This window comes from Melanotaenia boesemani, chromosome 8, assembly GCF_017639745.1.
Source record: "Melanotaenia boesemani isolate fMelBoe1 chromosome 8, fMelBoe1.pri, whole genome shotgun sequence".
Classification (NCBI taxonomy): domain Eukaryota; kingdom Metazoa; phylum Chordata; class Actinopteri; order Atheriniformes; family Melanotaeniidae; genus Melanotaenia; species Melanotaenia boesemani.
The window spans coordinates 35,344,693-35,368,639 of NC_055689.1; the positions used below are offsets into that span (position 1 = coordinate 35,344,693).

Below are 23,947 nucleotides of genomic sequence, written 5' to 3' on the forward strand. Positions count from 1 at the left end.
CCAAAAGACAATGAAGAACTTTTTATTTATTTTTTTATTATTCATTTATTTAAATAAATGTGGGTTTACTTTAGGCAAGACAGAAAAGGTAAGACATGTTTTCTGACTTTTACAAGCGTGCAGCATAAATCGGGTCTTCTTCTGTCTCTGGTTCGGTGAATCTTGGTCGTATTAAGATGAAACTTCCAGCTGTGGAACCTGTGAGATGTGAGCTTTCAGTAGAGGAGCCGTTTGTTCGTGTTCATGGGGAAACATCATGTGTTTACATGTTTTCAGACTTCGTGTACCTGGTCTTTGAATTATTGATGTCTTAACTGTGTTTGTTGGTGATAGAAATGGTTTTACTGAGCTGGTAGCTGAGATTCTGGACTTTCTGTGGATACCACACATGTTTATAGTTACATCTACAGACCTGACGCTACACCCGGAAACCAGATGTTAACCCTTAACTCCCGGTAGCGGAGGCTGCAGGTGCCGAGGTGAAGCTAAACAGTCAAGCTAAGAATGAAAGTTTAGAGAATTTATATCCAGAAATCTTATTTAAAAAAGAAAAACTGAAATATCAGATGGTCATAAGTATTCAGACCCTTTGCTGGACACTCATTTACCTCACATGCTGTTCATTTCTTCTGATCCTCCTTGAGATGGTTCTACTCCTTCATTAGAGTCCAGCTGTGTTTAATTAAACTGATTGGACTTGATTAGGAAAGGCACACCTGTCTATATACGTCCTTACAGCTCACAGTGCATGTCAGAGCAAATGAGAATCATGAAGTCGAAGGAACGGCCCAAGGAGCTCAGAGACAGAACTGTACAGGTCTGGCCAAGGTTACAAAAGAATTTCTGCAGCACTCAAGGTTCCTAAGAGCACGGTGGCCTCCATAATCCTTAAACAGAAGAAGTTTGGGACGACCAGAACTCTTCCTAGACCTGGCTGTCCAGCCAAACTGAGCAGTCGTGGGAGAGGAGCCTTGGTGAGAGAGGTAAAGAAGAACCCGAAGATCACTGTGGCTGAGCTCCAGAGATGCAGCAGGGAGATGGGAGAAAGTTCCACAGAGTCCACTATCCCTGCAGCCCTCCACCAGTCAGGGCTTTATTGCAGAGTGGCCCAACGGAAGCCTCTCCTCAGTGGAAGACATATGAAAGCCTGCATAGAGTTTTCCAAAAAAACACATGAAGGAATCCCAGACTATGAGAAATAAGATTCTCTGGTCTGATGAGACCAAGATGGGACGCTGTGGCGTTAATTCTAAGTGGTATATGTGGAGAAAACCAGGCACTGCTCATCACCTGCCCAGTACAATCCCAACAGTGAAACATGGTGGTGGCAGCATCATGCTAATCCAGATGTGAAAAACTTGTTGCATCATTCCCAAGAAGACTCATGGCTGTACTAGCTTAAAAATGTGCTTCTACTTAATACTGAGCAAAAGGTCTGATTACTTATGATCATGTGATGTGTCAGCTTTTCTTTTTTAATAAGGATGGATGGACGGATGGATGGATGGCCCGCCCTTTACCCTTGTTGAGGACGGAGGCTTTTCTCTCGTCTGATTCAGCACTTAAAGCCACGGTTTACGATGCCGAGCCGCTACTTTGCTGATGTGTGCCTTCCATCTAAGTTTGATGCTGTTGCCAAATGTATTCACACATAATATCAAATGGTTGTTTGATATCTTTAGAAATGTTTGAGAGACACGCCAAGAGTTTTTCACTGGAAAAAATCAACATATTTCATGTAAAAATGAAAAGTCTTTTAGGTTTTCTTAGTATTGATGTCATGATCTTAAGTGTGTTTGTTATCAGTTATTAGTTATCGGTGTCGGCCTTTAGTAGCTGAAGGTTATCAGTTCAACAAAATGGTTATTGTGCATCGCTCATCCTAACAGGTTCATTTAACTGGCCCAGAGCCACCAGTTCTCCCCTGTTCACGTTAGACCTGCATGTCAGCCCTGTGGACCTACCAGTGCCCCCCTGTTCACGTTAGACCTGCACGTCAGCCCTGTGGACCTACCAGTGCCCCCCTGTTCACGTTAGACCTGCATGTCAGCCCTGTGGACCTACCAGTGCCCCCCTGTTCACGTTAGACCTGCATGTCAGCCCTGTGGACCTAAAGGTGCCCCCTGTTCACGTTAGACCTGCATGTCAGCCCTGTAGACCTACCAGTTCTCCCCTGTTCACGTTAGACCTGCATGTCAGCCCTGTAGACCTACCAATGCCCCCCTGTTCACGTTAGACCTGCATGTCAGCCGTGTAGACCTACTAGTGCCCCCCTGTTCACGTTAGACCTGCATGTCAGCCCTGTAGACCTACCAGTTCTCCCCTGTTCACTTTAGACCTGCATGTCAGCCGTGTAGACCTACCAGTGCCCCCCTGTTCACGTTAGACCTGCATGTCAGCCCTGTGGAACTACCAGTGCCCCCCTGTTCACGTTAGACCTGCATGTCAGCCCTGTGGACCTACCAGTGCCCCCCTGTTCACGTTAGACCTGCATGTCAGCCCTGTGGACCTACCAGTGCCCCCCTGTTCACGTTAGACCTGCATGTCAGCCCTGTAGACCTACCAGTGCCCCCCTGTTCACGTTAGACCTGCATGTCAGCCCTGTGGACTCTGGCTAAGCTGAACAGAATGTGTTTTATCAAATGTTTCTACAACCTCTTTAGTCACCTGTTTGTTCCTTTGTCCCTCCAGAACCTCGACGGCAACATGTTCATACAAAACAGAAGATCCTCAGTGACCAGCCAATCTGGAACCACAAGAGGAACTCCAGTCTGGACCAGCAGAAACCAAAACCTATACAGATTCCAGTGAATCAGGATGAAGTCTGCCTTAGTCCAGAGATGCCGCAATTTGTATTAAAGCGGAAAACTGATTCCTTTGTGAAGCTTCAGAGCCGACCCAAACCTGAAATACGAATCAGTCCAAGTCCTGTTGTCCAGTATCAGTACAAGAACGGCAGTCTGGACCAGCCGACACTAAAACCTCTACAGACTCCAGTAGAACAGGATGAGGTCTTCATCAGTCAGGAGGAAAAGCAGCAAATACTTAAAAAAAAAATCTGATTCCTTTATGATGCTTCCCACCAAAACCAAATCCCAAAAACCAATCATTCCAAGATATGTTGTCCAGGAGAGTACCTCCAGTCTGGACCAGCAGAACCCAAAACCCCTACAGATTCAAGAACTGGACAAAGTCTGTATCAGTCAGGAGGAAAAGCAATTCGTATTAAAACTAACTGATTCCTTAATGATGCTTCAGAGCCAGCCCAAATCTGAAGAACCAGTCATTCCTATACCTGTTGTCCAGTACCAGAAGAGTACCTCCAGTCTGGACCAGCAGAACCCAAACCCTCTACAGGTTCCAGTGGAACCGGACAAAATCTGCATCAGTCAGGAGAGAGGGCAGAGAATATTAAAACAGGAAACTGATTCCTTAATGATGCTTCAGAGCCAGCCCAAATCTGAAGAACCAGTCATTCCTACACCTGTTGTCCAGTACCAGGAGACAAGCTCCAGTCTGGACCAGCAGAACCCAAACCCTCTACAGATTCAAGAACAGGACAAAGTCTGTATCAGTCAGGAGGAAAAACAATTTGTATTAAAACTAACTGATTCCTTAATGATGCTTCAGAGCCAGCCCACATCTGAAGAACCAGTCATTCCTATTCATGTGGTCCAGTACCAGGAGAGTACCTCCAGTCTGGACCAGCAGAACCCAAACCCTCTACAGATTCAAGAACAGGACAAAGTCTGTATCAGTCAGGAGGAAAAACAATTTGTATTAAAACTAACTGAGTCCTTAATGATGCTTCAGAGCCAGCCCACATCTGAAGAACCAGTCATTCCTATTCATGTGGTCCAGTACCAGGAGACAAGCTCCAGTCTGGACCAGCAGGACCCAAACCCTCTACAGAAAAGGGATGAGGCCTGCATCAGTCAGGAGAGGGAGCAGCCCAAACTCAAATCTGAAGAACCAGTCACTGGAAGACATGATGTCCAGTTCTTGAGGGAGATGGATCCTCATCACAGATTGATGGATGTTACCTGGCAACCCATGGTGAAGTTACACAGGATAGGTTAGTCACACTGTCTGCTTCAGCTTTGACTAAAACACGGTGACTGGAAAAAAGAAGATTCATCTGTGCACCTTTTCTAATGTTTTAAACGTGTTAGGGCTGCAACAATTAGTCGACGTCGACAAGAAAAATAGTCGACAACAAATTTAACCGTCAACTGTTGTCAGCAATAAACAAAAAAATCCACCGAGTGAGACATCGTCTTCTTTTTTATCTCTGCTGAGAGTTGCACACGCGCATTAAAGTCCGCCGGGGGAAAAATATGGCGGCGGACCAGGGAACTAAACGGCGGCCGAGGACGTCAACAGTCTGGGATAACTTCACGTTAAACTTATAAAATAAATTAAATACACGTGAGGTTTGTAAAGCGGACCTTGTGTACGACGGAAGTACGTCTGCAACGCTCGAACACTTAAAGAGGAGGAACGTCGGACTTACATAACAACCTCATGCAAGATTTCAAAGCTGAAAGTGAAATAAGATCCATTTATAATAATCATGAGATTCATAATCCGATTGGTCGACTAGTCGTTTTAATAGTCGGTCACTAATCGACCATCAGAATAGTTATTAGTTGCAGCTCTATTGCCAACGTAGCGACTTCATCACTGTATTTAGCGAGTTTTCATTCACCTCTAGCCGTTTTTTAAAAAACGACTAGCGACAAATCCAGCAACCCCCCATCACCTCCCACCCAGATGCGGCCAAACAGGCATCCCCCAAGATCAGCAGCCCCTCATCAGCCCAGCCACCCCGGTTCCCGGCCCCCAGGGCAACCAACTCCCCCTATACACCCCCAGCGGCGCCCCAAAGGAAGAGGGGTGTGAGGTGTCACCATTGTCCTCCTCTTCCACCTCCCCGCTCATGACTGTTTGTGGTGAGTGTGTTTTTTGCAAGTAAAACTGGGGGGCAGTGACCATATTGTGCTGGGAGCAAGGTCATGTTAGTAGTCACGCCCTCTACACACCACATGACATGCCCCCCAGAAGTTGTTTGTGTGTTATGTTGGTGTTTTGATGTCTAAGTGTAATTTAAACCGAGAGGCGAGTCGCCACGGGGTGCAACTAAGGAAGCCACTTGGGTGGTCCCCCCCGGCTACACCCCGCATGACGTGCATGCCTCCCACATCCCTATGTGTGTGTGTCTATGTGTATATGTAAGAGAGATAGAGAGAGCGGGGAAGAAGAGGGGTCCAGTGATGTAAGTCCAAAGGGAAGAGAACCTCCCTCCGGATGGTGAGCTGCTAGCAGCACTAGGCATCCCATTACCCAGGAGGTCCCCCAGGACAAGACAGGCCAGAGGCAGCCGCTCCCCACGACCAGGCCACGCAGAGACTGCAGCCAACGAGCCTCCACCGACCCCAGAAGACACCCACCCACCAGACACCCAAGGGGGAGGGAGAGGAGCGGAAGCAGAATAGCGGGAGAGCCCAGATCCACGGCGCACCACCCCCAGGCCCCCCCACAGGGTCATGTCATCCCACCCCACCTACTCACCTATGATCTTACACACTCCCTCTCATCCTAGCACATGCATACGCATGCGCACACACAAACATCCAAAGCATAGACACACACACAACATACAAGCATCACTGCCTCACACCCCAGCACCTCCCCCCATAATCCCCCAAATCCCACTCAGCCCTCTTTCAAACCCCTACACCCCTCCTGCCCCCAGGCCATACCCTGGGTCCCAGAGCGGCAACCAGACACCAGGGCATGCACCAACCCACACCATGGCAGCACATCCAGGCAGGCCTAGACACCCGGCACATGCGGACCCCACCACCTCGGAGGGAGGAGGACCACCCCCAGGCACCAGAGCCCAGAACCCCCGCCCAGCCTACCCCGGAATAGCCAGGCCGCCCGCCCAGGACCGACGCCCACCGACCCAGGCGCCACCAGTGGCCTCACTCCCCGCCACGAGGCGACTCCAACCGCTGGCCCCCACAGCCTATGACAGGGCCGGACCCAGAGCCACCCCCATCACAGAGCAGCCCGGTCCCGCACCACGGGCAACCACTAAGAACCCGCAACCACCAGTCACTCCCGGCCATTTTCCAACCCCCAAAGCAACGAGGTCACAGTCCTCCACCTACCTACACTAAGTGATGGAGCCAAGCACAGGTGACCAGAGGGAATGAGATTCAGCTAAATAGTTCTTTGAGGAGACAGACATTGTCTCACTACTGATGTGCGCAACTAAGAGATTCCTAAACTGCTGAAAACACAGATTATTTTTGGTTTTCCAGTTCACAAGGATAGTTTTCTTTGCGATGCATAATGCTGTGTGTATCATGTGTGCAGAGTTGGTTGCCATGTTAATGTCACCCAAGTCACCTAGTAGACACAGTGCGGGGTTTGCAGGAATATTACATTTAAACCATGTTGACATGTCCACACATACCTGAAGCCAGAGCCTGCGGACAGGTGTGCAGGACCCCAAGGCATGGAGATAGTTGTCAGGTGTGTTTTCATTGCAGTGTGGGCAGATGTTTGATTGTGACAGACCCATCCTGAACATCCTTTGTCCTGTATAATGAGTTTTATTCAGAATTTTGAATTGTATTAGTTGCATATAACCAGATCCTCACATAATGCTTGCTCTACATCTAACCATGATTCATCCAGACTGCTAGGTTTAAGCCATTTGGAGATAAACTGCATCTTGTTAGCTAAGAAAACATGATTAAAGTTGGGTAGCTCCAATCCGCCTCTATCTTTAGTCTGTTGTAAAGTTTTTAGACTGATACGTGATGGCTTGTTTTTCCATAAAAATTTTGATATATGTAAGTCCAGTGACTTAAACTAGTTGGAGGATGGTTTAATGGGTATCATTAAAAACCGATAGTTTACTTTAGATAGAACCATCATTTTAACTGTAGCAACCCTCCCCATGAGTGATATGGGTAAGCGTCTCCACCGTGAGAGATCATCCTCTATTGTTTTAAGTAGCTGGACATAATTTAGCTTTGTTAGTTCTGATAACCTGGGGGAAACGTTTATGCCTAGATATCTAATGTTTCCAGACTGTATTGTATTATTGGGTGTGTTTTGTAGGTCACAATTAATGGGCATAACAATAGTCTTAGACAAGTTAATAGAGTAATCAGATATTGATGAGAATGTGTTAATAAGAGGGATTGTCTGGGGGAGAGATGTCGGTGGGTTCTGGAGGAAAAGTAATACATCATCAGCATAAAGACTTATCTTATGTTCTATATTTTTGGCATGGATTCCTTTAATCTCTGTATTTTGTCTTATGGCAGCAACTAGGGGTTCAATAAAAATAGCAAAGAGTGATGGAGAAAGCGGGCAGCCCTGTCTGGTGCCTCTCTGCAAACAGAAGCTTGGAGAGGTTTGATCATTGGTCTTCACACATGCATTTGGGTTGTTATATAATATTTTTATCCAATCTATGAAAGATGACCCAAACCCAAATTTGTTTAACGTTGCAAATAAAAATTTTCGGTTTACTCGGTCAAATGCTTTTTCTGCATCTAAAGAAATGATTGTGGATTCCAGATTATGTAGAGTAGAATAATCTATGATGTTAATTAATCTACGCATGTTAGTAGAGGAATGTCTACCTTTAATAAAGCCTGTTTGGTCAGGATGTATTATTAGAGGGGTTATTTTTTCTATTCTTCTGGCCAAAGCTTTGCTAATTATTTTGAGATCTACATTTATTAATGAAATTGGACGGTAACTGGATGGAAGTGTCGGGTCTTTACCTGGTTTTAATAGTAGAGTAATATTGGCTAGGTTCATATTTGAAAGTATTTTTTGTTTTTCCTTTATTTCTAATATCATATTGTAGAAAGTGGGTGCCAACGTTGTCCAGAATTCTTTGTAGAATTCTGCTGGGTAACCATCTGGACCTGGAGCTTTATTGTTGGACATATGCTGGAGAGCTTCATGGAGTTCGCCGACTGAAAGGGGGGAATCCAAGACCATTTTATTTTCATGTTTTAATTTTGGAAGATTGATGTTACTAAGAAATTTATCAATGTTGTCATCTGTTGTAGTTAGTTGTGATGTATATAATGTTTTATAGAATTCTTTGAAAGTGTTATTTATCTTGTCAGGGTGGTGGCTGATGTTTCCTTCTGGATCTCTGACAGAGGAGATGGTTGTTTTCTCCTTGTTTGTTTTTAAATAATTAGCCAGGAACCTTCCAAATTTGTTGCCATGCTCAAAGTTCTCCAAACAAAGTCTTTGCACCAAGAATTGCGTCTTTTTATCTATTATTTCATTAAGTTCAAGTTTAGCTTTCCTTATAGCATTTAGTGTGTGTTCTTCTGGGGAGACATGGTAAGCGTCCTCTAAGGATTTAATTCTGAGTTCTAACTCTGAAATTCTCAAAGTTTCCTTCTTTTTCTTATGAGAAGAGAAGGAAATTATTTTCTCTCTCATTACTGCTTTTCCTGCTTCCCAAAGAACACACGCTGAAGTTTCTGGCAAGTCGTTATTTTCTAGATATAAGGACCATTCTCTTTTAAAGTAGCTGATAAACTCAGGATCGTATTAAACCTCCAGTTTCTAGTTGCTGATTTATTGCTCTTACTTCTCAGAGTGAATGATACTGGTGCGTGATCACTAATGCTAATAGGATGGATTCTGATTTCTGACATGTCATTCAGCGAGCTGCTAGTTAAGAAATAATCTAATCTAGAATAGGAATGGTGAACTGAAGAGAAGAAAGTGTATTCTCTTAGTGTGGGATGGTGAGAGCGCCAAGCATCACAGAGACCAAAATCCTTCATGTACTGTTTTACAGTTTCTGAGGATTTCCAGACTCGATGAGCTCCTGTGGTACTTTTTGTCCAGTATAATGTTAAAATCACCTCCTATAATTAATGTGTTATCTGAGTGACCATAGAGTAAGGCGAAGAGGGAGTGAAAGAAGGAGGATCATCTACATTTGGACCATATATATTTGCAATACATAACTTAACATTTTTAATAGATAATGTAACTATTATAAATCTGCCTTCTGGATCTATGATTGTATTATCTATGTTTCACCGTGGTCTCGGGGTCCTCCTCCGTCTGCTCTGGAATCCCTGCAAATACCAGGTTCTCTCTCATGCTCCGCGCCTGCAGATCAATCACTGCTTCCTTTCTTCTTATTTTCTTCCGAGAGACGGGTCAAGCCCTCGGTGAGGGATTTTACCGACTCTCTGAGACCGGCATTTTCTACAGCCAGAGTTTCCACCTGCTTCTGGCTGAATTTCAATGATTCACGTAGCGCCTGGAACTCCTTGTGGAGAATTTCTACCAGGCTCAAACGCGCATCAAAACTACTGAGTTTCTTATCTATAGAGATCAGAACATCTGTTGAGTTGTTCCCCGGTGGTGAAATAGCTCCAGGTGAATCCTCATTTCGCTGTCTCTTGGCCTTGGATGAGGTGGAGGGGGTGGACGTGTTGTTTGGTTTCCCCATGACGATTCTATCGTAACAACGATCTATAAAATCTGTCAGGCTGGCCAAATCCTCCCCGCTGTGCTCAAGAGTATACCTTTTAAAGACACTATTTTTCTACTTTAAAGAATATTTTGATTAGGCTGGCACAAAGTACAATTGAATGAAAGCATAAATGTTTGGGCGCGCCTAGTTTGAATCTGCCGTCTCCCCGGAAACTACGCCACCTACAGCATTAGCGTCACTTAATGGTAAATGTATTTGTTGCATTATTTGTCATCTATAGTAAATTAAAGTTTAATTTTTCACTAAAATTGTTGCCACATAGTTTGTCTATAATTAAATTAAAACACCTGTTTTTCCAAACACGGTGAATAATCGTGATTAATAATCGTGATTAATAATTGTGATTACAATATTGATCAAAATAATCGCGATTATTATTTTGGTCATAATCGTCCAGCCATACTGACCAGAAGCCTGAGCCACTCTTGGAAAAGAGATTTTTAGTCTCAGTGAAGCTTGTAATAGTTAAATAAGTAATAATATAAATATTAAGTCCTATTTTTTCTTTTTTAGGAACCCTAGTAATTAACCTAAACTAAAATCTTTCTTCATGTTTTTCATTTGTCCCTTTATCCCTCCAGAGGTTCCACATCAACATGTCTACAAGGTGGATGAAGCTCTTCAAGATGACCAGCAGCTGTCCAACCAGAACTCAAACCTGGACCAGGAGCAACCAGAGTCTGCTCATATTAAAGAGGAAGAGGAGGAACTCCTCAGCAGTCAGGAGCAAGAGCAGCTTTGGCTGAAGGATGAAACTGATCAGTTTTCAATACCGGCTGCTCATGAGGAAGATGGTCACAGTGATCCAGAACCAGACAGGGACCATACTCCCTCTTACAGTCCTCCTGCAGACCAACATTCACCTTTAGAGGAAAGCATGGTTGAAGACTCAGGACCAACAACGTGTGCAGATACACAGCCAGAAAAGAGCTGTCTAACGGAGACAAATGAGAACGTAGGAGAGTCCTTTCTGTTAGAAAGTCATTGTAATGAAAGAGATGAGAAACAACATTCCTGCAAGTTCTGTGGGAAACAGTTTAAAACGAAAAGTAAGTTAACTGTTCATGTAAGAACTCACACAGGAGAGAGACCGTACTCTTGTCAAACATGTGGGAAATGTTTCAGTCAAAATCAATATTTGTTACGCCACATGAGAACTCATTCAGGTGAGAAGCCATATTCTTGTAAAACATGTGGGAAATGCTTTAATCAAAATAATTTGTTAAGCCACATGAGAATTCACACAGCTGAGAAGCTGTATTCTTGTCCAACATGTGGAAAATGTCTCAGTCGCCAGAGTACTTTGGTGAACCACATGAGAATTCACACAGGTGAGAAGCCGTATTCTTGTCAAACATGTGGAAAATGTTTCAGTCACAAGAGTAATTTGGTGAACCACATGAGACTTCACACAGGTGAGAAGCCGTATTCTTGTCAAACATGTGGAAAATGTTTCAGTCACCAGTGTACTTTGGTGTACCACATGAGACTTCACACAGCTGCGAGACCGTATTCTTGTCAAACATGTGGAAAATGTTTCAGTCACAAGTGTACTTTGGTGAACCACATGAGACTTCACACAGGTGAGAAGCCGTATTCTTGTCAAACATGTGGAAAATGTTTTAGGCACAAGACTACTTTGGTGAGCCACATGAGAATTCACACAGCTTCGAGGCCGTATTCTTGTCCAACATGTGGAGAATGTTTCAAACAAAATGATGATTTAAAGTACCACATGATCACTAACAGAGAATGTCAAAAGCCACCTTCTATATGTGGAAAAGATTCAATCTAAATCACGGGCTGTGAATGAATTATCTTTGGCCTGCATGATCATATCTAATCACTATTAGAGCTGGCCTGCTGATACAGCACCTGTACCACCATAATACTACAAGTCCCAGAATGCACTGCCAGTACGCTTACAATCAAGGCCCGTGAGCGTGTACTTCACCGATTCTCCAGAAACCTGACGGAGCTGCTCACCTTTGTCAACAACCCCTCTCCCCAGAAAATGGCTAAAGGAAAAGTGGACTTTGTAAACAGAGAATATGTTTGTGGATGTAAAGGACAAAGCTGTGTGTCTTCTGTGTGGAGACAGAGAGGCTGGAATGAAGGACTACAACGTAAGAAGACACCTTGAAATGAAGCACCACCACAGATAGGCAAGGCAAGGCAGTTTATTTGTACAGCACATTTCATTTACAGGACATAGGTGAAGGTGGGAACGTAGATCGACCGGTAACTGCAAATTGCTCCAGTGAGAGCTGAAGATCGAGGCCCGATGAAGCCAACAGAACCACATCATCTGCAAAGAGCAGAGACCCAATCCTGAGGCCACCGAACCGGATCCCCTCAACACCTCGGCTGCACCTAGAAATTCTGTCCATAAAAGTTATGAACAGAATCGGTGACAAATGGCAGCCTTGGCAGAGTCCAACTCATAGTGGAAATGATTCTGATTTACTGCCGGCAATGCGGACCAAGCTCTGACACCGGTCGTACAGGGACCGGACAGCTCGTACAAGCAGGTCCAGCACTCCATACTTCTGGAGTTCCACAAGAGTCCCCGGGGGACATGGTCAAAAGCCTTCTCCAAGTCCACAAAGCACATGTAGACCGGTTGGGCAAACTCCCATGACCCCTCAATATATGCCTGACTGTCAACAGGTTGTGAAATAATAAACCAGGCTTTTGAGCCAACAGGCATATCATCTTGAGACTAGTGAGCATCACAGAGCAGCAAACTGTCCTTTAATGCAGTTTAATTTTTTTACATTTTTATTATCTTGCTGTTACAGGATGTTTCATTTGTCAAACAAGTAAAATAAATATTTTTTATTTTAATTTTATTTGTTTAGTAATGACAATAACTTGTAGACTGTTAGTTCCAGGTACAATATGTGCAATAAAGTCATTAAAATGAGTTTTTAATAAACATTGGACCAGGCGGCCCTCAACGTGTTCCAGTTTTTTCATTTTGGTCCACGAGAAAATTCTGTCTCGCTTGTTTGCTCCACGTTTTAGACGTGGACAGGAACCACTCATGAACATTTAAAGGTTCAGACACAGAAACAGCCCATTCTCATTACAGCCACATCTGGAACGACTGAAATGAAGGAGCAAGGCTGAATTTGGGGTAAAACACTTTAAAACAATGTTGTTGGACCTCTAACACCCACATGAAGTTGTTGAAAACATGTATAATATGGACCTTTAATGTTAGATCACTCCCCAGTTGTTACTAAGCTTCCAGTGATATGGGATGTTAATGACAACTTTACTTTAACTGCAGGTTATATTCATTGAAGCGTTTAAGCAGCGAAAATGGTAAAACATCACAAAATGAATTAAACTGGACACATTTGGACCAAATCCAGTTACAGCACAGCAAGTATGTTGTAGTCCACATGGACCAGATGTCACTAGCTGGACTGGACTTAGGTTACGGCAAGTATGTTGTGGTCCAGACGCGGTCCAGATGTAGTCCTTATGTAGTCCAGATGTCACTAGCGGGACGGGAGGCATCCAACTGCAGATAAATGGCGGACGAGGACGCTGCCATGTCTTAAGTCTACTCCAGATGTTAGTTGACGGTTCTTTTTTGTGAGTGTTGTTGGTTATTCGGAGCTTACCGGAATTTAAACTTTTTTTTAAAACTTTATTGAACGTGAATATTGTAAACAGTTACAGATAAAAGATGAAGCTGGACCAACAATGAAGAAAAGAACAGCAAAGAGAGCATTTAAACTGTCCTTTATTTAACAAGTGTTGGTTCTCTAAGATGTGGTTTTGTTCTAGAAATGATGTTCGGCATCTCTCGGCTCCATGGTCCGGGCTAACGTTAGCTTAGCTAAAGAAGGTACACTTCTAATTAAAAGTTTTGGCAAAGAGGTTAATCAGTTTAATCTGCCTTTGTGGTGGGTTGTGTAAAACATCTTTGCACACAGTCACTTCTATCAGCTGATATTAATTTCAGTTCATTTATTATGGAAAACCCCTTGAGATGTAACATCTCGTTTGCAAGGGGTACCCAAAAGAAACATAAAGACATAGACATAACAATAGACAAAACAATATTACAATATACCAAACATACTGTGTAACACTATATATAAAAGGTCAGTACACGATACAAAAACTAGCACTTGCTTTCACAACCCACTTCTACCAAAACTATATAGAATCATCATTAACACAGAGTTTAATTCTGAAATGACAATAGGATGTTATTGACCTCTAAGATGCAGGTAAATGGTTTCCGTTATTAGGGGCCAAATAGGAGAAGGACCGCCAACCTGCCTCCTTCCTCACTAATGGAACAATAAAGGAGAGATTTTCAGACTTTCTTAAAGAGTAGGAGGACGACAAAGGAATTAAGAAACATTTTACATATGGAGGCAAGTCAAAATGAGCACATTTAAAAAGAAATTGAAACCAATGGCAGCGTCTTCTCCTGTCAGGCTGTAACCAATTAAGTTTCTCATATAGAGTACAATGATGAGTTCTAAAAGGACATCATCAGATGAATCTGCAGAGAGTATTAAATAAGATATTTAATGGTTAAGATGTATATCATATGTATTTTGATAAATTATGTCAGCATTCCACCCTCACCCTTTTCTGGCCGAGGACCATGGTCTCGGATTTGGAGGTGCTGATTCTCACCCCAGCCGCTTCACACTCGGCTGGAAATCGCTCCAGTGAGAGCAGAAGATCATGGCCCGATGAAGCCAACAGAATCACATCATCTGCAAAGAGCAGAGACCCAATCCTGAGGCCACCGAACCGGATCCCTCCAACACCTCGGCTGCACCTAGAAATTCTGTCCATAAAGGTTATGAACAGAAGTGACAAAGGGCAGCCTTGGCAGAGTCCAACCTGCACTGGAAATGATTCTGATTTACTGCCGGCAATGCAGACCACGCTCTGGCACCAGTTGTACAGGGACTGGACAGCTCGTAAAAGTGAGTCCAGCGGTCCATACTCCTGGAGAACCCCCACAGGAGTCCCCAGGGGACACGGTAGAATGCCCTCTCCAAATCCACAAAGCACATGTAGATTGGTTGGGCAAACTCCCATGCCCCCTCCAAAACCCTGGAGAGGGTGTAGAGCTGGTCCACTGTTCCACGACCGGGACGAAAACCACACTGCACCTCCTCAATCCGAGGTTCGACTGTCTGACGGACCCTCCTCTCCAGCACCCCTGAATAGACCTTACCGGGGAGGCTGAGGAGAGTGATCCCCCTGTAGTTGGAGTACACCCTCCTGTCCCCCTTTATAAAGAGGGGGACCACCACCCCAGTCTGCCAGTCCAGGGGAACTGTCCCCGATGTCCACGCAATGCTACAGACGCCAAGACAGCACAACAGCATCCAGAGCCTTAAGGAACTCTAGGCGGACCTCATCCACCCCCAGGGCCTTGCCACCGAGTAGCTTTTTAACCACCTCAGCGACTTCAGCCCCAGAGATAGGAGAGCCAGCACCAGCTACCCCAGACTCTGCTTCCTCATCGGAAGATGTGTTGGTGGGATTGAGAAGGTCTTTAAAGTATTCCCTCCACTGCCTCACAACGTCCTGAGTTGAGGTCAGCAGCCCCCCATCCCCACTGTACACACTGTTGACAGAGCACTGCTTTCCCCTCCTGAGCCGCCGGACGGTGGACCAGAATCTCCTCGAAGCCGTCGGGAAGTCATTCTCCATGGCCTCTCCAGACTTCTCCCTTGCCCGAGTTTTTGCCTTAGCGACCGCCGAAGCGGCGCTCCGCTTAGCTCACCGATAGCCATCAGCTGCCTCTGGAGTCCCACAGGCCAAAAAGGCCCGATAGGACTCCTTCTTCAGCTTGACGGCATCCCTTACTGTCGGAGTCCACCAACGAGTTCGGGGGTTACCGCTATGACAGGCACCGACGACCTTACGGTCACAGCTGCAGCTGGTCACCGCGACAATAGAGGCATGGAACACAGCCCATTCGGACTCAATGTCCCCCGCCTCACCCGGAACATGGTTGAAGCTCTGACGGAGATGGAAGTTGAAACTCTTTCTGACAGGGGACCCTGCCAGACATTACCAGCAGACCCTCCCAACATGCTTGGGTCTGCCAGGCCTGACCAGCACCCTCCCCCACCATCTGAGCAAACTCACCACCAGGTGGTGATCAGTTGACAGCTCCACCCCTCTCTTCACCCGAGTGTCCAGAACATGCGGCCGCAAGACAAACGACATGACTACGAAGTTGATCATCGAACTGCGACCTAGAGTGTCCTGGTGCCAAGTGCACATGTGGACACTCTTATGTCTGAACAAGGTGTTTGTTATGGACAGTCCATGACGAGCACAGAAGTCCAACAACAAAACACCACTCGGATTCAGATTAGGGGGGCGGTTCCTCCCAATCACGCCCCTCCAGGTCTTGCTGTCATTGCCCACATGAGCACTGAAGTCCCCTAGCAGAACGAGGGCGTCCCCAGAAGGAGTGCTCTCCAACACCCCCATCCCCCCTTTCGTCCACCGGGGTAAACCCCAACGTACAGGCGCCAAGTTGGGGGGCAATAAGCATGCCCACACCTGCTCGGCGCCTCTCACTGGGAGCAACTCCAGAATGGAAAAGGGCCCAACCTTTACAGTGGTTCCAGAGCCCAAGCCGTGCATCAAGGTGAGTCCAACTATATCTAGCCGGAACCTCGCGTACCAGCTCAGGCTCCTTCCCCAACCACAGAGGTGACATTCCACGTCCCTAGACCTAGCTTTTGCAGCCGAGGATCAAACCGCCAGGGTCCGTGTCTCTGGCAGCCACCCAGCTCACAATGCACCCGACCCCTATGACCCCTCCTGCAGGTGGTGAGCCCACGGGAGGGGAGGCCCATGTCACCCTTTTGGGCTGAGCCCGACCGGGCCCCATGAGCCACCCCGGGCCCGGCCACCAGGTGCTCACCTCCGTGCCCCACCTCCAGGTCTGGCTCCAGAGGGTGGCCCCGGTGACCCACATCTGGGCAAGGAAAACCTTGGTCCTTGCTTTTTCATTGTTATAGGGGTAATGTGAGCCGCACTTCGTCTGGTCCATCCCCTAGACACCTGTTTGCCATGGGTGACCCTACCAGGGGCATGAAGCCTGCTAGGATCATCAGGACGCACAAACCCCTCCACCACGATAAGGTGGCGGCTCAGGGAGGAGAACAGTAATTTCATTATCCATTAATGCGCCATTATCAAAATTGATATTTAAGTTAGCTAAGTTAATTTCGGGTACCAAATAGCATGCAAGTGTTTTTTTTAGGTTAAGTTTTAGCAAACCTAATAATTTGACCTAGCATTCCTAGTTTGTGTTTTGGAGTGATTTCTAAGCTTACGGTATCTCTCCCAATCAGCTGGTTCTTTAGAGCTCCTATACTTAGTCCAAGCTTGGTCTCGTTGTTTGTAAAGGTTAATTAAATCAGAACGAACCCATGGAAGATGTCTTCCTTTAACATGAATAGTTTAGAAAGGAGCATGTTTATCAATGACCTTCACTTCAGAATGGAAGAATTCCCATGCATCTGTGACGTAGGGCATCAACTGAAATCTAGTCCAGGTAATGTTAGCAAGGTCAGTCAATATTCAAAATTGTAAATTTTTTATTATTATGTTCTATTTTTTTGCTACTAGCTTCAGCCTACACCCTTTCGGTCTTTGTTTTTTTTTTTTGTTTGTTTGTTTTTTCCTTTCTGTAATATGTTTTATTTACTTTCACTATGCTGAAATAAATAAATAAATATTGTGGAAAAGTTGGAGATGGAACAGAATAAAAAGTTGATCATTAAAAAAGAAGTGTGGGTCAAGTTCTTTATGCTGCCACTATGATCATGTGCTGGTGTGTTGACCTTGATTCCAGAAATCAAACACAGATAAGATTATACTGACAACATGAAAACCTAATCATTCCATTCATTTAATAGTTACATTAATATTTAATCCTTCCATGAATTTAATTGTTAATCCTGAAAATGAACACGTCTCCAGACCAGGAACTGTCTGTGTGTTTGCAGCAACATGTGACTGCAAACACTCAAGAAAAACTTTGCATCAAGGGAAGATCAATACACCAGAAATGTAGAACAAGGTCCTGAATTACATCTGGCCCATAACATGTATGTATATAGAAATATATATATATTTGTATATATGTGGTTATATTTTGGGTAAATGGTGACGTCTGTCTTACTCTACTCTCCTAACACTGCTGATTCACTCTGCATCATTGTCTATAAAACCTTATAGGTTTGAGATTTGATTTGTTTAAGTGGAAATATAAACTCTGCTTTTCAGCGCTCTGCAACCTCTGCTTGGTTTTCTTCATTTTATCTTCTCTATAACACATTTTAAAACATTTTCTATTCTTTCCAAAGCTCTATGAAGCACATTGTTGGTGAGTTTTTCTATTAGAATAATTAGTGTTTGCAGCTGGAAACACAGAGACTCTGATAAAACAGGAATGAGCAGAATCCATCTGATATGAAGCTGTGGTCTGAATACCACTTCCCTCCTCTTTGAAGAGTAGTCAGATATCTGTGTTCAGGTTTTTGTACAGCCTCTTCTACACTTTGTATCACTGTGTTTCTAGAGCACAGTAGTAGAGAGCTGTGTCTGCCAGGGTTAGCTCGCTGATGGTCAGGCTGGTTGTTGTAGACGATGTTTCTGAGGAATATCGCTGATCAGGAATGTGTTCATTTCTGGAGCCATGTTGTTTCCAGAGTATAAACTGAGGAGCCTGAAGGTCAGAATGTTGTTTGTACCAGTGGAGGACAGGATAACTATCATCAGTCTGATATCTGCATATGAGTGTGAGAGGTCGTCCTTCTCTTCCACTGACTTCATCTTGATCAGGAGAGATTGTGTCTGCAGCTTTTAGTCCTGGAAAAAGTAGAGAAAATGAAGCCATCAGACTAACATTGTCCATGAGGCTGAGAGGAGAAGACAGTGGAAAATGTCTCCTGTACAGTGTTACTCTGTGGACATTCACAACTAAATCAACTGAAGAACTCTGTCAGTTCAATTTACAAGATGATCCAAAGATGATTTTCATTCTATCAGAGCAAAGAAAGCAGAAAAGTAGTGAAATGCAGTCTGTATATGTGGTTAATGCAGCAGCTTCAAGCAAACTTTAATCCCTGTTCTTAAACTCACCTAGAATGTGAGTTAGAAGCAAAAAGAGGTAAAGCAACATGTCTTTGGAGTTCTTAAAGCCAGACACACAGCAGATGAACAATGTTCTTCCACTGCAGTAGAATGAGGAAGAAATAATGTCATTGGATGAGCTGAAGCTCAGTGGGCGGGGCCAGGATGTTTTCAGTTCAGCTCAACCAATCAGATTGTTTCCTGCTTCCACAGCAGCTCTGTCTCTGACTCTGATCTTTACTGCTTCATTTCTCTCTTGTCTTTGTCATCAGTCCAATGACTCAACAATCAGAGCTTTAACAGTGTGTGAGGCCCTCTAGTGGATGTTGTGGAGTATTGCATTGTCTTTGCTCCAAAGGTTTTTGTACAGAGTTTTGCTGTTTCCTGTCACTGTGGGCCTCACAGCACAGTAGTACACAGCAGAGTCAGACACTTCAGTGGTGGTGATCTGCAGATGAAACTCCTTTTTCTCTCTTTTATGTTTTAAAGAAAACCTTTTCTCTGTAGTATCTGAAAGTCCTGCAATGACCAGCTGTGGAGGGGAAGTGGACTTCTGTTGGTACCAGTAGAGATAATTTACAGAGCCTGAATAGTTGCAGGAGAGAGTCAGGTGGTCTCCTTCCAAACCCATCCATACTTCTTTAAATGGTGTCAGTAAATCCTCAGAGGATCCTGGAAACAAAGATAGATTTCACCATCATGTTTGCATTTTAATTCTGCATCTTTAAACTAGTTTATTTCTATTAAAATAGAAGACAAGCATCATGAAATGTTTCTTTGATGCCTCTTCACTTACATTTAGCTCCATCTGTTCATGACTTACCAGTTTGAAAGGAGACCATCATCATCCAGATGAAGAGCAGCAACATGATTTTCACTTGTACTGAATGAAGAACAGAGAGAACACAGCAGCTCTTCACTTCCACCATGAAGCCTTTCACATTCACTGGTGGAGCTCCTCCTCCCTCTGTCTTCATCATCATCATCATCATCATCATCATCATCATCATCACCATCATCATCATCAGGCTGAAAGAGGAATCTGCAGAAACCTGATTCAACCAGGAGGAAAACAACTTTTCTGAACTGTGCTGGTGGAGAAATGTGTTAGTTAGTAAAATAGTTTTTGTAGCTTTGACACACAAACACTGTAAATCAGTTCTTTATTTTAATCTGAGACTAACAGATATGATATGAACGTTTCACCAAAAAGAGCTTTTAAGGGCCAGAATCCATGGTAGGAGATACTTCCTTAAATAAGTGAAGATACGGAGCATTTCAGGTGCGTATGGAGAAGGATGGCGTACCAGCTGATAGACGGCAGAAGATACTGCATGAGGACATCGTGTCCGGACACCAGAAGCGTCTTATTTTCAACACATACATGTTCCCAATATGACCTGAGGTCACGTCTGCAAATATCTGAGGTCAACATATTGCACACGGCCAGAATCCTGCAGCATCTGCAGGGTTTATTTCTGCAAGTCGTCCAAGAGTCTGGACCATTTCTGCTGCAGGTCCTGAGTGGCTGAAACGCGCCTTACATGGTGATTTACTGGCTCAAGATACTTCATGAGCACATGTATTACGTCCGGATAGCAGACATATTTTAGTCATGTTTCACTTTCACATATGACTTGTTAACATGAGTTAGCTATGCTCTTATGTTCTACCAGCTTTTAAAACACAACGCTACCATGTAGTCATGACGACAGAAACGTTTTGGATGTGGAATGTGTTCTGCAAACATTTACAAAAACATGCAGGTGAAAAGTAAAGTTCTTTTAACAGCAATACAAAAATACATTTCTACTCAGCCAGTTCATCCTAGTGTACAAGTTTGACCAAGACGTAGCATCCATGTGTTTGTACTCAAGGATTACACAGGAAAAAGTGGGAGGGGCATCAGAACATCTGACCCCGACCATCCCAAAGGTGGAGCTTGACGCGCTGCAGTCCGTTGATTGGTTGAAAGAGGAATCACTTCCTGTGCAGCTCGCTACTAAAAACAAACAAGGAGCGAATCTGTCCGTCCGTCTGCGTACCCGTCTTCTGCGTCCAGCCGCTATGACATCACACTATTACCTGGCTGATGTGCATACTGGATAAAGGTACATTTGGCTGTGGAACTGCTGCAGAGATCAGAGTTTACTGAAGCAAATCACCACGGACGTGTTGGTGGAAGCAGCTGAAGTCTACCTGACAGCTCCTGAGCATCACCAGCTTAAAAAGTGGACGAGAACGGTCAGAAGACGCCGTCCCTCAAGAGGCGAGGACAGCAGCTCTTCATTTTCTCACCATGTAGAAAAGCACCAAGTCCTGTTTTACATCACCAAAAGCAAACCCTGATTTCATCCTGTAGGGGGCGCTATGAGCCATTTTTACCCACAAAATCCAGGTTTTATAGAAACGTAAAAATGACTCATTTTATCAACAGATGAAAGAAAAAGAAATCTTGTTTGTACAGCGGCTTTAAAACGTGTCCACACCTCTGTTAAATGGTAGGACAAATAATTTAAAACCAGTCCGGTTTAAAACTCATCTCTAATTTAAAATAATAAAATAAAAACATTATGTAAATGTATGTTTGTTTCTTTTTTATTGTGGTGAGTGTAAAACTTTGGCGGTTTAGATTTAAACCCAAAAGGAAACGACAACGCCAACTGGATCCTTCTCCAGTAAAACAAGCAGAGGCTGGAACGATGCACCAGAGCAGACAGTCACAATTAAAACAACACATCCCAATAATAAAAGAGTTCTGACAGTTAGGTCCTCTTTACCGTATACCCAAGCAGCGAGTGGGTGGTCCGACTAGGAGCTGCAACCTTGAACACAAGAGAGTTACCACATGCAAAAAAAAAAAGAAAAACCCTGTGATCCAGTCAGAGTGTTTGCAGCTTCATGTTTTCTTGTTGGTGTGGATCTGCTGCTCGTGTGAATCCTCCCACAGTGTTTCATCAGAGCTTTAACAGTGTGTGAGGCCCTCTAGTGGACGTTGTGGAGTATTGCGTTGTCTTTGCTCCAAAGGTTTTTGTACAGAGTTTTGCTGTTTCCTGTTACTGTGGACCTCACAGCACAGTAGTACACAGCAGAGTCAGACACTGCAGCAGAGGAGATCTCCAGATCCAGTTGTTTCTGTTCTTTAATCACTTTAAAAGACAGTCCAGGAACTGAAGGAGATGTTTTTGATCCTGTTCCTGTGTGAGAGATCAGGAATTCTGGTGGTTTTCCTGGATATTGTCGATACCAGAAGAAATAATCACTAGTTGACAGTTTGGGATAACTGTAGGACAGAGTAACAGAGCTTCCTTCTAAACTGGACTCTTCATTCTTGACTGCAGTGAGTTCTTCACAGCTGACACCTAAAGGAAGAGAGAAGTCAAATAACTGAAGAAGAAGCAGAAAATCCAGAAATGGATGTTTTAAAGAAGCAAACAAACCTGTTAGAATGACTAGAAACAGCAGAGTGAATCCAAATGTCTGCAAAGACAGCATGTTGAATAAAGGTGATGTTTGTGGTTTGTGTGTTGAACTGTGTTGAATGTGGAAGTTTGTGTCTCTTCTATAGTTCAGTAACAGCTCAGCTCCTCCCTGAATCTCTCCGTCTCCTCTTTCATCTGTAGTTTCTCTTCTCTCAGTTACTCTTCCTCCTGGTTAACAGTCTGGCTGCTTCATCTTCATCACTCTGATCTCAGGAGCTTAGAAGGTCTTTCTGGTTTAGATCAGGACTTTACAATCTGGATCCCAGTTTCACTGTTGGAAACGTAAAAACTTTTATCCATGTTTAACTTGGTTTTCTATGATTTTAGGGAGGAATAAAAGATTCTCAGAAAGGAGGAGAGAAATTTAAAGCAAGAAAGTGTCTGTAGAAGGAAAAACAAGATGGGGGAAACAAGGAGGCGGTTAGAAGGAAAGAAAGGAGGTGGGGGAGGATGTCAGTGAGCAAAGAGGAGGTGGAAACCACTGAGATCTGACGTACAGAGTTTGTTCTCACTCAGGCTGGAGTTGATGAAGAAATGGAAACACCAAGCTAACTGAGAACATCCAGAGTGGCTCAGATTCAGACTCTGATGATCAGAGTTGTGGTGAGAGCTCTGAAGATGTTTGATTATGTGTCCGGGACTGCTCCCAGGTCTGAGTCCGGGACTGCTCCCAGGTCTGATTCTGGGACTGCTCCCAGGTTTGAGTCCAGGACTCCTCCCAGGTCTGAGTCCAGGACTGCTCCCGGGTCTGAGTCCAGGACTCCTCCCAGGTCTGAGTCCAGGACTGCTCCCAGGTGTCTTTCTTGGTTGGTAGTTTTGAACTTTGCTGTTTGAAGCTGAGAACTGACTTTTAATCTTTTATGGCTCCAAAAACTATTATCTCAGTTTAGTCTTCATGTAACTGAAAGAAGTTCTGGAACATCTGATCTTTAATCTGATCCATGCAGGTGATCAGAGTCTGGATCGGACTGTAGTCTCCTGGTGAGATGGTTATGTAGATGTGTGTGTCATCAGCATAACTGGTAACATGTTTAGTTGTTTCCATAATGTGAGCGAGTGGCAGCATGTAGATGTTGAACAGCAGTGGCTCCAGGATGGAGCCTTGGGGAACTCCACAGGTTAATTTAGTTCTCTGAGATCTATAGTTACCTATAGACACAAAGAAGTTCCTGTCTTTTAAATAGGACTCAGATCATTTATTGCAGTGCCAGAAAGTCCGACCCAGTTTTCAGCTGGTCTAGTGAGATGTTCTGGTCAACGGTGTCAGATGCAGCACTGAGATCCAGTAGTACCAAGACTGAAATGTTCCCGCTATCTGTGCTCAGGCGGATGTTATTAATAACCTGAACTAGAGCATCTCAGTGCTGCGGTGTGGCTGAAAACCTGACTGGTCGACATCAGAACAGGTATTTAGTGTCAGGACGATGTGTAGCTGTTGAAAGAGGTTTTTCTTTAATCTTACTAAGAAAGCGGAGGTTCGATATCGGCCTGCAGCTGCTCATGAGTGATGAGTCTAAGTTACAGGCTACAGATGTTTTGGCTACCCGGGGCTGGACTCAAAACATCCAGGAATGAAACCTTGGAAAAATCATCTGGCGACGCCACTGGTCTCAGTCTGATTGATAATTTATGCTTCTAGTTGGTAAAATGATTGGACATAATGACACATTTTATTGCTATGCAGATGATACTCAGCTATACGAGTCTTAACCTCCAATCACACATCAAGAAAATGGCAAAAACA

At 44.3% G+C, this 23,947-nt stretch overlaps 2 protein-coding genes across 2 annotated transcripts in view; both read left to right on the forward strand.

Moving 5' to 3' along the window:
- The window catches only part of LOC121645006 (thyroglobulin-like), a 258,794-nt gene that overhangs the window by 24,038 nt on the left and 210,809 nt on the right, over nucleotides 1-23,947 (forward strand). The window lies entirely within an intron of this gene.
- LOC121645156 (gastrula zinc finger protein XlCGF8.2DB-like) lies at nucleotides 10,219-11,679 on the forward strand. Its single transcript, XM_041993560.1, has one exon. The coding sequence runs from the start codon at nucleotides 10,446-10,448 to the stop codon at nucleotides 11,361-11,363; it is 918 nt and encodes a 305-aa protein (XP_041849494.1). The 5' UTR covers nucleotides 10,219-10,445; the 3' UTR covers nucleotides 11,364-11,679.